At 44.9% G+C, this 13,154-nt stretch overlaps 1 protein-coding gene across 4 annotated transcripts in view; it reads left to right on the forward strand.

Moving 5' to 3' along the window:
• Nucleotides 1–13,154, forward strand: part of ADAMTS9 (ADAM metallopeptidase with thrombospondin type 1 motif 9) — a 139,645-nt gene that overhangs the window by 45,868 nt on the left and 80,623 nt on the right. For all 4 annotated transcript variants that reach the window (XM_081901292.1, XM_081901290.1, XM_081901291.1 and 1 more), the window contains 6 exons: nucleotides 3,011–3,192; nucleotides 3,974–4,110; nucleotides 6,442–6,559; nucleotides 6,850–6,945; nucleotides 10,742–10,905; nucleotides 11,012–11,141. In XM_081901292.1, coding sequence (XP_081757418.1) covers nucleotides 3,011–3,192; nucleotides 3,974–4,110; nucleotides 6,442–6,559; nucleotides 6,850–6,945; nucleotides 10,742–10,905; nucleotides 11,012–11,141 — 827 coding nt within the window. The remainder of the gene's footprint in view (nucleotides 1–3,010; nucleotides 3,193–3,973; nucleotides 4,111–6,441; nucleotides 6,560–6,849; nucleotides 6,946–10,741; nucleotides 10,906–11,011; nucleotides 11,142–13,154) is intronic.

Raw genomic sequence — 13,154 nt, forward strand, 5'->3', positions numbered from 1 at the left:
GATGATGGGAGTTGTAGTCCAAGAACAGCTGGAGACCCAAGTTTGGGAAACCCTGCTCTGGGCTATACGTTCTTAGGAACTGGCATAAAGGCCATTCTACTGACCGAGGGAGGTCCACCAGTAAGCGCCCCCAGAGGTCCCCTAGTATGCAAAATGGGAATGCCTGCTAGCACTGGTGATCCGGACACAGGAGTGGGAGCAGAAACAAGTTGTGCCAGGGCTGTACATGGGCACACTTACTTCCACGCCCCCCTGCTGTTTCCCTGACGCAAACAATCAGAACTCTGTGTCACCTCCTGTCCCTTCATGTTGCTCTCATGCCAGGTCCATTAGCTTAAGATGAGTCTAGAAAACCTTCTGACTACAGCTGCCTATATTTTCCCGCTGTAGAGCAGAAAGTTTGGGTTGATAGCCCAAGAGTCTTTCCAACTGTCTGAATGCATAAAAAGATTTCATTTCGTATATCTACTGAAAAAAACAGAATGGTATTTGATTGTATAAGAATAGGAAATGTCCCAAATGGCAGTTGTGAACAAGGCATGGCAATATTGGAGACAGTACTTAATTGGGAACATACCCTCTCTGCCAGTGGGTACTTCTTCCACTTCAAAGTACATTGAGCCAGGTTTAGATCTGTCTCTGCTTGCTGCTGACAAAGCTAGTATGAAGCCTTAAAGACTTCAAAGTTGTCATAAAATTTGTTAGGGTGGTTAAGGGCTAGTTTGGAAAAGAAAAAAAAATCAATTTCAGAGCTGTAAGTATGTTTTAGCCCCAACATCCTGATTGAAAGGAAGTTTCATTATGGGACCGTGAAGCTGATGAATGATAGCTTGGCAGCAAAGCCCAGCTTCCTGCGGCTTGTGACAGTACCATATGTGCAGTGTGTTGCCTCTGACATCAAAAATTGCACAGGAAAATGGTATTGCCTTGAAAACTTATTGTGAGCAGCCTTCAAACCCAGTTTCGTGCGGATTGGAATCCACACATTGTTGCTTGCTCTCTTCAAATAATAAAAGTTCCGTCCTCATAAAAACTTGTTTTTGGTGTCATGGTTTGAAAAAAATCTGTACATGCATTGTTGTTTAGTCGTGTCCGTATTGGATCCTCAGCTTCAGGATCTGTCCTTCCAGTGAGCACTCAGGGCTAATTTCCTTCAGAATGGAGAGGTTTGATCTTCTTGCAGTTCATGGGACTCTCAAGAGTCTCCTCCAGCACCATAATTCAAAAGCATCAATTCTTCGGCGATCAACCTTCTTTATGGTCCAGCTCTCACTTCCATACATCACTACTGGGAAACCATAGCTTTAACTATACGGACCTTTGTACATGCCTACTCAGAAGTAAATCCCACTGAGTTCATCATAGCTTACTCTTAGGAAAGTGGGCATAAGATTGCAGCCTAATTTTCTTTGAAACAATTGTGGATTAATTTATTAGCTTTTCGCAATAAAGGGAGGGATATTTTCTGTCATGTAATTAGCTCTTAAATGGATCCTGCAGTATCTTGTTGAGAACCAAGAGAGTCCAGCAGACTGTGTACTGTTCACAATCCAGATTTTCATATTAAGTGACTGGTGTGCCTTGGCTCTTGGTCTCAACACGGCTTTATTTGTGACATTTTATTCTGCACAGATCATCTCCACTGGGGGAATGGTATGTATGTGCTGTCACATATGAAATGCAGTGTGCAAACTTGTTTTGCAAGGAGAACACCCACGTGCTTGACAGTTCTTACCTCATCAATCCTTATAACAATACTGGAAGGTCATGTTAGTGATTCATAATCAGAACGAAGCAGCCCTCTATAATTCTGTTCAGAAACAAGGGAGCCAGCCTACACAGTGTGTGACTCTTCACTCTAAATGAAGCCCATCACCCATATATTGTGGCCTGCCTGGTAATCTATATCAGTCCAGGCAAGCAGTGAAATATTAGCTTCTGCAGGCATGTCATACAAGGCTGGTGGGTTGTGTTTGCCACGAGTGGCAAAAATATTTTGGAGAACTGAAGTCAGTTCAGATTCCTCATCTTCTCCTTCTGTGCTGAGAAATCCTGACCGTACAACACCAGTTCAGACATAATGATCTCAATCCAATGGACTATTACAGGTGTTCTTAAACTGGTCCACAGACCACCAGTAGTCCGTGAGCTTTGTTTAAGTGGTCTGCGGATTTGTGGCTGAAGTGGAGAGATGGCAGATCCATTGCATTAAATATTCATACTGATTTTTAATTGGATTTTTCTTGCTGCTTTCATTTCATGCATTCATTTTATTGGGTTATAATTTGAATTATATGGGATTCAAATCACCATATATATGAAATAAAAGAAGCAATAAAAATACAATTTAAAATTATACAGTACCTAGCACAATGCATTGTAAGTGCAACAGGCAGAAAAGCTGCTAAGTGGTCCTCTAAGGCTCTCAGTGATTTTCAAGCAGTCCATAGGGAGAGGTTTAGGAGCCACTGGTCTATTAGACTGAGGAAAAAGTGTTGTGCTCTGGTGGGGTTGGGAGAAGCCCCAGAACAGCACATGGGGGGAAGAGAGGGGGTACTGTTCCGTCTGGCAAGCTGAAATGCTCGCTGCGATAGAAAGGTTATGATAATGTTACCCTGAATTTCTTCCTATGTTACAAACCTGGTTTGATTCTTGTTTGCAAGCCAGGATTTTAGAAAGAGCTTAAAACACGGTTTCCTGGTTTGGATGTAACAAGAAACTCTGGTCTGACAAACCCTGGAAGTATGGCATTAGGCACACAAGAGAAGGAAGCAAAGAGTGAGTGAGCACAACACTTCTTTGTCTCTTAAATCACGTGGGACAAAGTACCATCACAGCTATCAGTATGTCTGATGTGACCAAGATTGTGGTTTAAAAGTTGGAAAGAAGTGAAAGGATCAAAGAACTAGTCAAGGCTTCAAAAAATGGATGAGTTGTGTGAGAGGGTTGGGTTTTATTAATTAATGTTATAATTTGTAACTGTATACTTATCCCATCTCTTTTTTTCAAGACCCAAAAATGGTGGAAAATACTGTGTGGGACGACGAATGAAATTTAAATCCTGCAACACTGAACCATGTTCAAAGCAAAAGAAAGATTTCCGCGATGAGCAATGTGCAGTCTTCGATGGGAAGCATTTTAACATTAACGGTCTACCTCCTAATGTGCGCTGGGTTCCAAAATACAGCGGAAGTAAGTATATCAAAACAATCCAGCAATTAGATTGGGGTGGGGAAGCCCAAGTCCAGGAGCTGAGAAGTTGCCATGAAGGAAATGAAGCCCTTGAGTTTAATGGGTCCCTCATCTGTGGACTAGATGCAAGGAACACACACCTTGCAGCTTAATTCTGTGTATTGTTCCTAGCCCCAGGGTTGATTCGCGCCAACATTTTAAAGAGCAAAGCCTTAACATGAGGCCTCTCTGCCCCCACAGAAAAGACATTCATGGGACTAGTTTGGTCTGACAAAAGCTCCCTTACGTTATTTAAATAGCAAGTTACAATATTGGGAGTGAGGAGCTGTCAGATGAATGCAGGAAAGATCTCTAGAGATTTTCAGGATACAGTGATTTCAACCTTGCAACATGACAGTCTAAGGAGGAAGTTGTGGGGAGCTGCCTCGTGATGATTTCCTCCCGCTGTTCTTCACTGGAGCCCTGCCTCCGCTGTCCAGTTTACTTTTACCACCTGGCCTAGTAGAATCAGTCACCTGCCTGCAGCCATAGGCCGCTCCACCACCGCCACCAACCTTCTGCCGCCATGGCAACTGAGCTGAGAGCAACCCAGCTGGGCAAATGAGTGCCTCATTTGGTCAAGGAGGTGCTGGCATCTGATTATTGGCCTGTGAGGGAAGGGACATTAGCTCAGAGTTGTGGGAGAGTGAATAAGAGTGTTCTCTCACCATACAAAGTAAACAACCAGCACTAAGTTAACTTGGTTTTCTCCTCTCTCTCTCTCCTTTCTTTCTCTTGGCAGTTTTAATGAAAGATAGGTGCAAGCTCTTCTGCAGAGTGGCAGGAAACACGGCGTATTATCAGCTCAGGGACAGAGTTATTGATGGCACTCCTTGTGGCCCAGACACAAATGACATCTGTGTACAAGGACTTTGTCGGGTAAATACAGCCTCCTTCGGTTTAACTGGCTAACTCTCTTTGAGGAACCAGCTCATTCCTCTTCCACGAGTTGGATCCTGAGGGCCTTTCTCCAGGTTTCACGGGTGGGCGCACCACCAGTCAGTCAGTCACCTGTGCTCACGATGACCAGTTTCTGCATAGTGCTCTGCAAATATGACGTCAGATATAGGGCATGTGGACATGACTTGGCCTAAATGGCTTTGTGGGCCAAATGGGAAGGCCTGGGGGCCCTAATCAGGACTAAAGACTCCCCACTTCTGCTCTATTCCGTACTCTTTATCTTAAATTAAACCCAAGAGCCTTGTTATCTGCTTTAGACTGTAATATATCCCCTTTAGGGTTCTGTTTTGTATTACCCAGCTGCCTTAACAACCGCATTTGGTGTATCTTGCCAAAGCCCCAAATCACAAAATAATGAGGGGTTTTAAGTGTATGAGGAGTGAGGTTTCATTCCCCACATAATAGCCATGATAGGGATGGATTCTGTGGGGCCCTGGTACATGCCTGTGTGTTGGCTGTGTGCCAGAACCTGGAGGCTTCATACAGTCCAGACAGAATCCACTTTGGATGGGACAAACAGGCCAGTCAGTTCCCAAAATGGTTCTGTGGGATATGAACTCCACAGAACCTCCGGCATCTAAATCGTATAACAGATTTTGCTGCTTCCTCTACCATTAATACAAAGGAGTAAAGGATTGTAGTTCCTGTGCCAAAATCCGAACTAACCCCTGACTGAAATGGATCTAGAAAATCAGTTTCCCTGAGAGTGCCTGCCTTCTTCGCTCTCTTCACCGCCACTAGGTAGTCTTGATGATGAACCAGTCTTTGATTGCATTTGACTGGAGTTTTCCTCCACCACAGCAACTCCCCATCCCCGACCCTCAAGTGTGCCCTGAAGCTACACCAAGTTCCCAGGTGGGCGCAAGTGGCGCTGTGGTCTAAACCACTGGACCTCTTGGGCTTGCTGATCAGAAGGTTTGAATCCCTGCGCCGGGGTGCGCTCCTGTTGCTCTGTCCTAGCTCCTGCCAACCTTGCAGTTTGAAAGCACACCAGTGCAAGTAGATAGATACCGCTATGGCGGGAAGGTAAACTGCGTTTCCGTGCGCTCTGGCTTTCATCACGGTGTTCCATTGTGCCAGAAGCAGTTTAGTCATGCTAGCCACATGATTCGGAAAGCTGTCTGTGGACAAACGCCAGCTCCTCAGCCTGAAAGCGAGATGAGCGCCGCACCCCCATAGTCGCCTTTGACTGGACTTAACCGTCCAGGAGTCCTTTACCTTTACCTTACAGCTGGGTGAGAACAACTCCACCCTGCTCACCCATCCAGGTCTCAGTGATACAGACCAGACCAGCCTCCTCATCCACAATCAGATCGTGGCCAACCTCAGAGCCAACCTGGCATTCAGCAACAGCAGCCGCAGACCCGAGGGCTGGTTGACAGGACAACCACAATTCCTCAGGTCTGGCACATGGCTAAGTCACTAAACACCTGTGCCACGTCCCCCTCCTTACCCAGCCTGCCCCACCTCCCACACAGTCAAAACAATTTAAAACAGGAAAAAACAATTGTTAAAATACAAAGCCTGGAAAAAAGTAACTTCACATTAAGGACCACCTGACTTCTGATGGCCCTACAACTGATGCTTTCCCACTTCTCTCAGGTTTAGCTGGCCTTCACTGGGAACCAAGACTATAGTGTGGCAGGTTCAGGCCTTGCCAGTGGTGTTTCCACAGGAACCACCCCTGCCTTCTTTTAGGCATTTCCACTTCACTGTGTGGTTTAGGCAGGCCTTCACAACATGAATCCCCCCCTTTAACCAACCAGTATCTACTTACTGTTTTATTGATGTTTTAATTATGTCTTAATGGACGGTTTTGCTCGTTTTATTATAACTTTGCATGCTGTGCTCCCTCCTCAGTATGCTTTTATGAAAAGAGCAGTTTACAAATACTTAATAAATACACCAATGCCATTTTGATAATGACCCTATCCCACGTCCGTGTGACTTTTAACCACGGTGTAATCCTGCCCCCCACAGCTCCTTAGCTCTCCCCCCACCTTTTCTCCCCGCCACGCTGAGTGGTTTTGCTCTTCACATGGCGGGCCTGGAAGAGACTCGTTTTTCAAGTCCTAATTGGAAGATGGCTATAATTATAGCTTCAGCAGAGCACGTTAGAAAAGAAACGAATGAGCGAGGCAGTCGGAGGCCTTCGGTGGCAGATGCATGTTTTCAATTTGGAGCCCTGCTAAACGCTATCCTGTTTTCCGTATTTGTTCAATCTAGTTCTGAACTTTTCTTTCTCTAAAGCAAGCTGGATGTGATCACGTGCTCAATTCGAAAGCCAGGAGAGATAAGTGCGGTGTGTGTGGCGGTGACAATTCCTCGTGCAAAACCATTGCAGGGACATTCAACACGGTGCACTATGGTAAGAATTGGTCGCAGAAAACTTTACCTGGGCAGAATACCAGGATGGAAAATCCCCTTAACCGTGCATGATGCGCTCAAACATCTAACACTTATAATAAGGAGGAATTCACTTTAGCTACCAGAAATGTGAGTTTCTTGCTACTTTGTGATCACACCAAACAACTAATTTAATTGACATAACTCCAGATTTTTACGTTGGTTTCCTGCCCTCTTTACTAAGATGATTTAGAAAGAAAAGCAGAGGATACAAATGCATGACAAGCTTGACTTTCTAGTTTATTTCCCCAGGTTATAACACTGTGATACGCATACCGGCTGGTGCTACAAATATCGATGTGCGGCAGCATAGTTACTCAGGGAAACCAGAAGATGATAACTACCTTGGTAAGACATGGCACTTGTTAGCAGTGGCAAAACCATGCTGTTTTCTTGACGTGCTTATATTTCCATCGGGCTAACACGGGACTTCCAGTATGGAAAGAACTCAAAGGTCATCTGATGCAGAGTTCCTCTGTGCTGGATATTGAGTCCTGATGGTTCTGTAGCAAAAATGTATATCAGCCCATTCTCAATCAAAACCTAGCATGGAGCAAAAGAAGGAAACTCACCCAGAGCTGCCTTCAGAAGTATTTAATAAAATGCATTATTATTATTATTATTATTATTATTATTATTATTATTATTATTATTAAGATTTATATACTGCCTTTCGTCAAAAGATCTCAGGACAGCTCACAAGGTAAAAATATAAGATAAAGACAGAAATATGTAGATAAAACAAAACCAACAAAACAATAGCCCCCTGCTCCCAAAAGCACATTTAAAAGGCTGTAGAATATTAATCAGCCAAAGGCCTGGTTGAAGAGGAATGTTTTCGCCTGGCTCCTAAAAATGGACCTCGCTGGGGAAAGCATTCCACAAATGGGGAGCCACTAATATACCTTATGCTAGCCTTAGCCAACCTTGTGCTCTCCAGATGCTTTGTGCTACAACTCCCATCAGCATTGTGCTGGCTGGGGCTGATGGGAGTTTTAGTCAATAGCATCTGTTGGGTAACAGCTTAGCAAAGGTTTCCTTGCACAAATAAGATGGCGGAGCGACTCCCACCTGATCCAGTGTGTCTTACTTGAAGCTAGTGTTTTATTTCCTCTCGCCCTGAGAACTTTTCATTTCCTCTTATGGTGGCCTGTTTGTGTCAAAGGTGACATTCATGCTTTAGTAAGTATCCAACCACATCTTCAACTGAGAGGTGTACCTTTTTTGTCTCACTACCTCACCCTCCCGCGAGAGGAAGGACTCAGATTTGTTGTGGGTTTCAGTGTCGTTTGGCACCGTAAGAGCCCACCCCTGCGTGAAAATAATAATAATAATAATAATAATAATAATAATAATAATAATAATAATAATAATAATAATTTATTATTTATACCCCGCCCGTCTAGCTGGGCCTCCCCAGCCACTCTGGGCGGCTTCCATAGAAACTAAAAGCAACAGTGGCTGGATTCTGTGTGCTTTGAAAGTTCCCCTTCCTTGTCCCTTTGCAGTGTGATAGCTTTTTATCTCTTGCAGGCCTTTTCAGAGAACACCTTCCTTTCTGTGCAACTCGAGTACTCCTTTAGGGCTAATATAGTAGCTGTGATGGGTGAAATGGTGGGGAAACTAACTTAGGAAATTAACTACATAATCGCATTAGTGTGAATTTGTGCAGCAGACTGCTGTTTTCAGGAAACCGTCCCTTTTAGAGAAAGCTTTTAGACTTTTAAGCTTTTTGACATTTTTGTGTGTTGCTCATGTTTGGCATGAAGCAAAACGCAAAATACGGTGCTGGCCAAACACCTCCGAATCTCCCATTTGGATGGTCAGCTTCAGATGTTTTAACTAGATCCTCTTGTTTTAGTATTTCTTTATAGCTAAATCAAGGTGTTGTGCGGTGGAGTTAACTTCCATCCTACAAGTGTGTTCTGTTTAGGAAGATAAGAGAGAATGAACTGATACAGGTGTGGGATGTTCACGTTTGCATTAGGGAGAGTGTTGAAGTGTCTCTGTACTGGTTGTGTGAAAGGTTGGGTTGATGTGAGAGGATATAGACATTTGTGTCCATGAGCATTTGTGTCTTGGGTTTTGGTATGCTGCATGCTTGTAGACTCCAGATTTTGTACATGAGCACGTCCGTGTTTGCTGATTTGTGTATATTTTATACATGTATTTGAATCTGAAGCAAGCACAATCCAGGGAAATTTGAAAAAGAGGCCAAATGGATGCCTCTGTTGCATTTCTTAAATGCAGTATTTGGGTAAAGGTAAAAGGTAAAGGGACCCCTGACCATTAGGTCCAGTCGTGGCCGACTCTGGGGTTGTGGCACTCATCTCGCTTTATTGGCCGAGCGAGCCGGCTTAGAGCTTCTGGGTCTTGTGGCCAGCATGACTATGTCGCTTCTGGCGAACCAGAGCAGCGCACGTAAACGCTGTTTACCTTCCTGCTGGAGCGGTACCTATTTATCTACTTGCACTTCAATCTGCTTTCGAACTGCTAGGTTGGCAAGAGCAGGGACCGAGCAATGGGAGCTCACCCCATTGCGGGGATTCGAACTGCCGACCTTCTGATCGGCAAGCCCTAGGCTCTGTGGTTTAACCCACAGCGCCACCTGCGTCCCAGTATTTGGGTAGAGTAAGGTAAAAGGTAAATGACCCCTGGAAAACTTTCACCTTTGTCATCCCACTTCCTCTTCTGCTGCTTCTGGTCTTCCTCTTCCTGAGGCAGGTGTTTTATCAGCACCCACCACTTGAAGTGCAAGGTCTGTAGCCAATCTCGCCACGTCTGGTATCAGGGTCCGGCAGGAACGTGAAGGAGGAATCAGGCACCTTTTTATGGTTGCTGGTTCTCCTGACTTCACTGTGAGGAGCTTCACATATCCCTCCATATTTGCACCCTTTCAAATTTGCACCATTCCAGAATTGTCTATTTTTTTTTAATAACTCCCTCTTTCCAAGCTTGAGATGCATGTCCTTCACAGTATTGATACAGAAAGCCTTTTACTTTAGAGCTTGCAACACAGACAACTGCCTTGTGCAGAGTCAAACAATTGATCATCTAGCTCCGCATTGCCTATGCAGCAGCTCTCCAGGGTTTCTGACAGGACTCTCTCCCATCCCAACTTGGGAGGAGCTTGGGATTGAACATAGAACCTTCTGAATGCAAAGTGGCTGCTCTACCGCTGAGCCAGGGTTCTTCCTTATACCACTGAGCTGCAACCCTGGCTGGAGGTGCAGGGGATCAAACATGGAATCTTTCCAAGCAGAGCATGTGTAAGCGCTATGCTGTGCCCCTCCAGTGCAGCGTTGCAGCATCTGCATCTTGCATTCAGGGTCTTCAGTGGCTCCTTAACAAACAGGGCCAGCCGGTGCCCACACCAACCCTTTGACAACTACTCGGTTGCAGCAGCCAAAAAAAAAAGTGTGATGCAATCACCATTGCCTTGCCTGAGTTCCAGTGACTGACTGAATTGGTCTCTACTGTTGCTTACCTGAAGAACAGCCTTTAGTAGGGGCTAATTATTCCTGGATTTCCAACTATTTGGTGGATTTGTGCTGATTTTCCAAGTCATTGTTCAGGGGTAGTAGGGAAGCCTTTTTGGACTTTGGGCTGTATTGCCAAGGTGGAAAGCTGTCAGGGGTTAGGCTGCAGTAGTGGGAGAACTAGACACACACACACACACTGGGATCACAACATGGAGAAGCAGCTCCCATCATTGTACAAATGAGGTCAAGAATGGGAGCATGGGGACACCAGCGCTGCAAGGAATTCAACTTGAATTTGAGTTTGACTTGGTTTATGTTTTCCTGTCTGCCAGTGTTTCATTATATTGACAGCCTGATGCTTTTGTATTAATCTAGTTGCTTTTGGTTTTGCTGCTGGCTGCTTTGGGCTTCTGTCAGGAAGGGACAGTGAGACAGAAGCAATAAAGGGAACAAAATGAATAAGGAGTACATAAATCAGTGCAGGCGGTCTCTGGTTCCCTCCCAGTCTTGTTCTGTCTTGGTTGCTTCTGGAGATAGACATCCCCGAGTTCATTTTGAGCATTATGTAAATCAGATGGCTTTCGAATAACGTCCTTTCTTATCTAGGCAAGCAGATTACACTGATTCTGTGTCCCTGCTTGTTGTTGTTTCTATCTGCACAGCATTGTCGAGTAACGAAGGCTTCATATTAAACGGAGACTACGTTGTCAGCATGTTTAAGAAGGAAATCAAAGTTGGAAATGCGGTGATAGAATACAGTGGCTCAGACACCCCTGTGGAAAGGATCAATTCTACATACCGTATTGACCAAGAAATAGTTCTTCAGGTTAGAAACATCTCGCTTTAAAATGAAAACCTCATAAATACTGTTCTTCTAAATTGTAATAGCTGAGATAATTCTTTTCACCTTATGCTTTTTTCCTCCCTCTTAGGTTTTATCGGTGGGTAATTTATATAACCCTGATGTTCGATACACATTCAATATCCCCATTGAAGATAAACCTCAGCAGTTTTATTGGAATATCTATGGCCCTTGGCAGCACTGCAGTAAACTATGCCAAGGTATGTGGTCTTAGGGTTTTTTTTATTTTAAAAAATCATCATCATTATCACCATCATCTTCTGTATTGAATGCTTTATCCTCGATTCTGGTGGTGATGACAACTCCGCTTCTCATGTCTGCTTTTAGCTTCTGATAAAATTCAAGCGTTTTGTTTTCCGAGAACTGTCATAGTGGAATGATGCATACTATCTGCAAGTCACGTGATAATGCCGAGGCCCCTCCTTAACGCTTCAGATTTCCTGCTTCCTCCACAGACTAATGGCTGACCATTCTGCTGGCAGGTGGCTTCTTACCTTGCCCTGCTCAAGGCGAAGCCATAGCGTAAATGGTTAAGTGTGTGCAAGTAGACACTGCAGTTTTGCTTGCAGAAATCTGAGCCCCCTTTTGGAAGGCGCTGTCCAAAGGCAGCTTGGGCTGCTAAGTGAAGCGTATGGAACGGAACGTGTTTAGTGCATCCTGGTGTCCACCTGTCTTTAGAGCATCATGCAGACTGTTCTGATATTGGAGATTACACAGTTGATCGTAAGAGTGGGGTGGAAGAAGTGAAAGCAGGAGCAGGAATGAGTTGCTTCTCCTTGAACAACATCCCAAATGATGTATGAATCAGTCCCAACTCCTACAACATCTGAACAATGCAACTACTGCCCATAGCCATCATAGGTTTCACTACGGGAGCCAGTGTGGTGTAGTGGTTAAGAGCGGTAGTCTCCTAATCTGGGGAACCGGGTTCGCGTCTCCGCTCCTCCACATGCAGCTGCTGGGTGACCTTGGGCCAGTCACACTTCTTTGAAGTCTCTCAGCCCCACTCACCTCACAGAGTGTTTGTTGTGGGGGAGGAAGGGAAAGGAGAATGTTAGCCGCTTTGAGACTCCTGAAGGGGAGTGAAAGGCGGGATATCAAATCCAAACTCTTCTTCTTCTTCTTCTTCTACGGTATGAACCTATGTTGTACTTGTGCATACTTCCTACTGATCTTTAAAGGTTTAGAAATGTTTTTAAATGAATGAATTCCCCCTGCCCCTACAATTAATTTAGATAGCACTTGGATAGCTCAGTGGGTAGAGTGTGATTCTCCTAATCTCAGGGTTGTGGGTTTGAGCCCCATGTTGGGCAAAAGATTCTTGCTTTGTTTGTGACCTCGTGGTCACTTTCAACTCTATGATCCCATGATTCTAATTTGCAAAGTGGAACATAGCTCATATAGTTACTGGCAGTGGCTCTCCAAGGGGTTCAGAAAGGGGTCTTCCCCAGACCTACCTACAGATGACAGAGATTGAACCTGCACAGCAAGAGTGGGGAACCTTTGGCCCTCTAGATGTTTGCTAAACTACAACTCCCATAAGCCCTAGCAAGCACGGCCAAAGGCCAGGGATGATGGGACTTGAAGTTCAGCACACATTCGGTGGTCCAGAGGTTCCCCCTCTGCCCCAGTGTATAGAAAAACCCTTTGAGGAAGTGTCAAGGCAACTGTTAGAAATGAACCAAAGCTGGGGAAACAAAGGGCAGCAAGTCAGAACTGAGGATCATGCAGAAAAAGAGCCAGGAAAACCTCATCACTCAGGAGAGATCCAAGTCCCTATAGGAAGTCTTTTACAGCACTTCCTGTCCAAGAGGCCAGCCTGGGTTGGCAGAGCCAGTCCAGAGCCATGTTCCTGCTAGAGACAGGTACCAGGCTGCAGTTCGGATAACTCACAACCCAGAGTGCGCAGTTCTGGCCCTGAAAGCTCCTGACAAGAAAGTCTTCATTAGTCTAGTTTTTCAGCTAGGAAACTGAAACTGAGAGATAGCGACTTGCCCAAAGGCATGCAATGAGTCCATGACAAGTTTCCCAAACAAGGCTAGTACTCTGTTTCCTGGACCACTCTGGCTCTCACTGTGAAGTCAGAAATCCTGCTTCCTTGGTGAGTGGCATTGGAGGGGAGGGTAAGTGCCTGTATTGAAAGAACTGCTAATGAGCAGCTCAGCAGGGCGGCAAACAATTTGGCAAAGAAACACTTGTTGAATTGTGAAGGA

Source organism: Podarcis melisellensis (assembly GCF_964234715.1).
Source record: "Podarcis melisellensis genome assembly, chromosome: 2".
In the NCBI taxonomy this organism is placed as follows: domain Eukaryota; kingdom Metazoa; phylum Chordata; class Lepidosauria; order Squamata; family Lacertidae; genus Podarcis; species Podarcis melisellensis.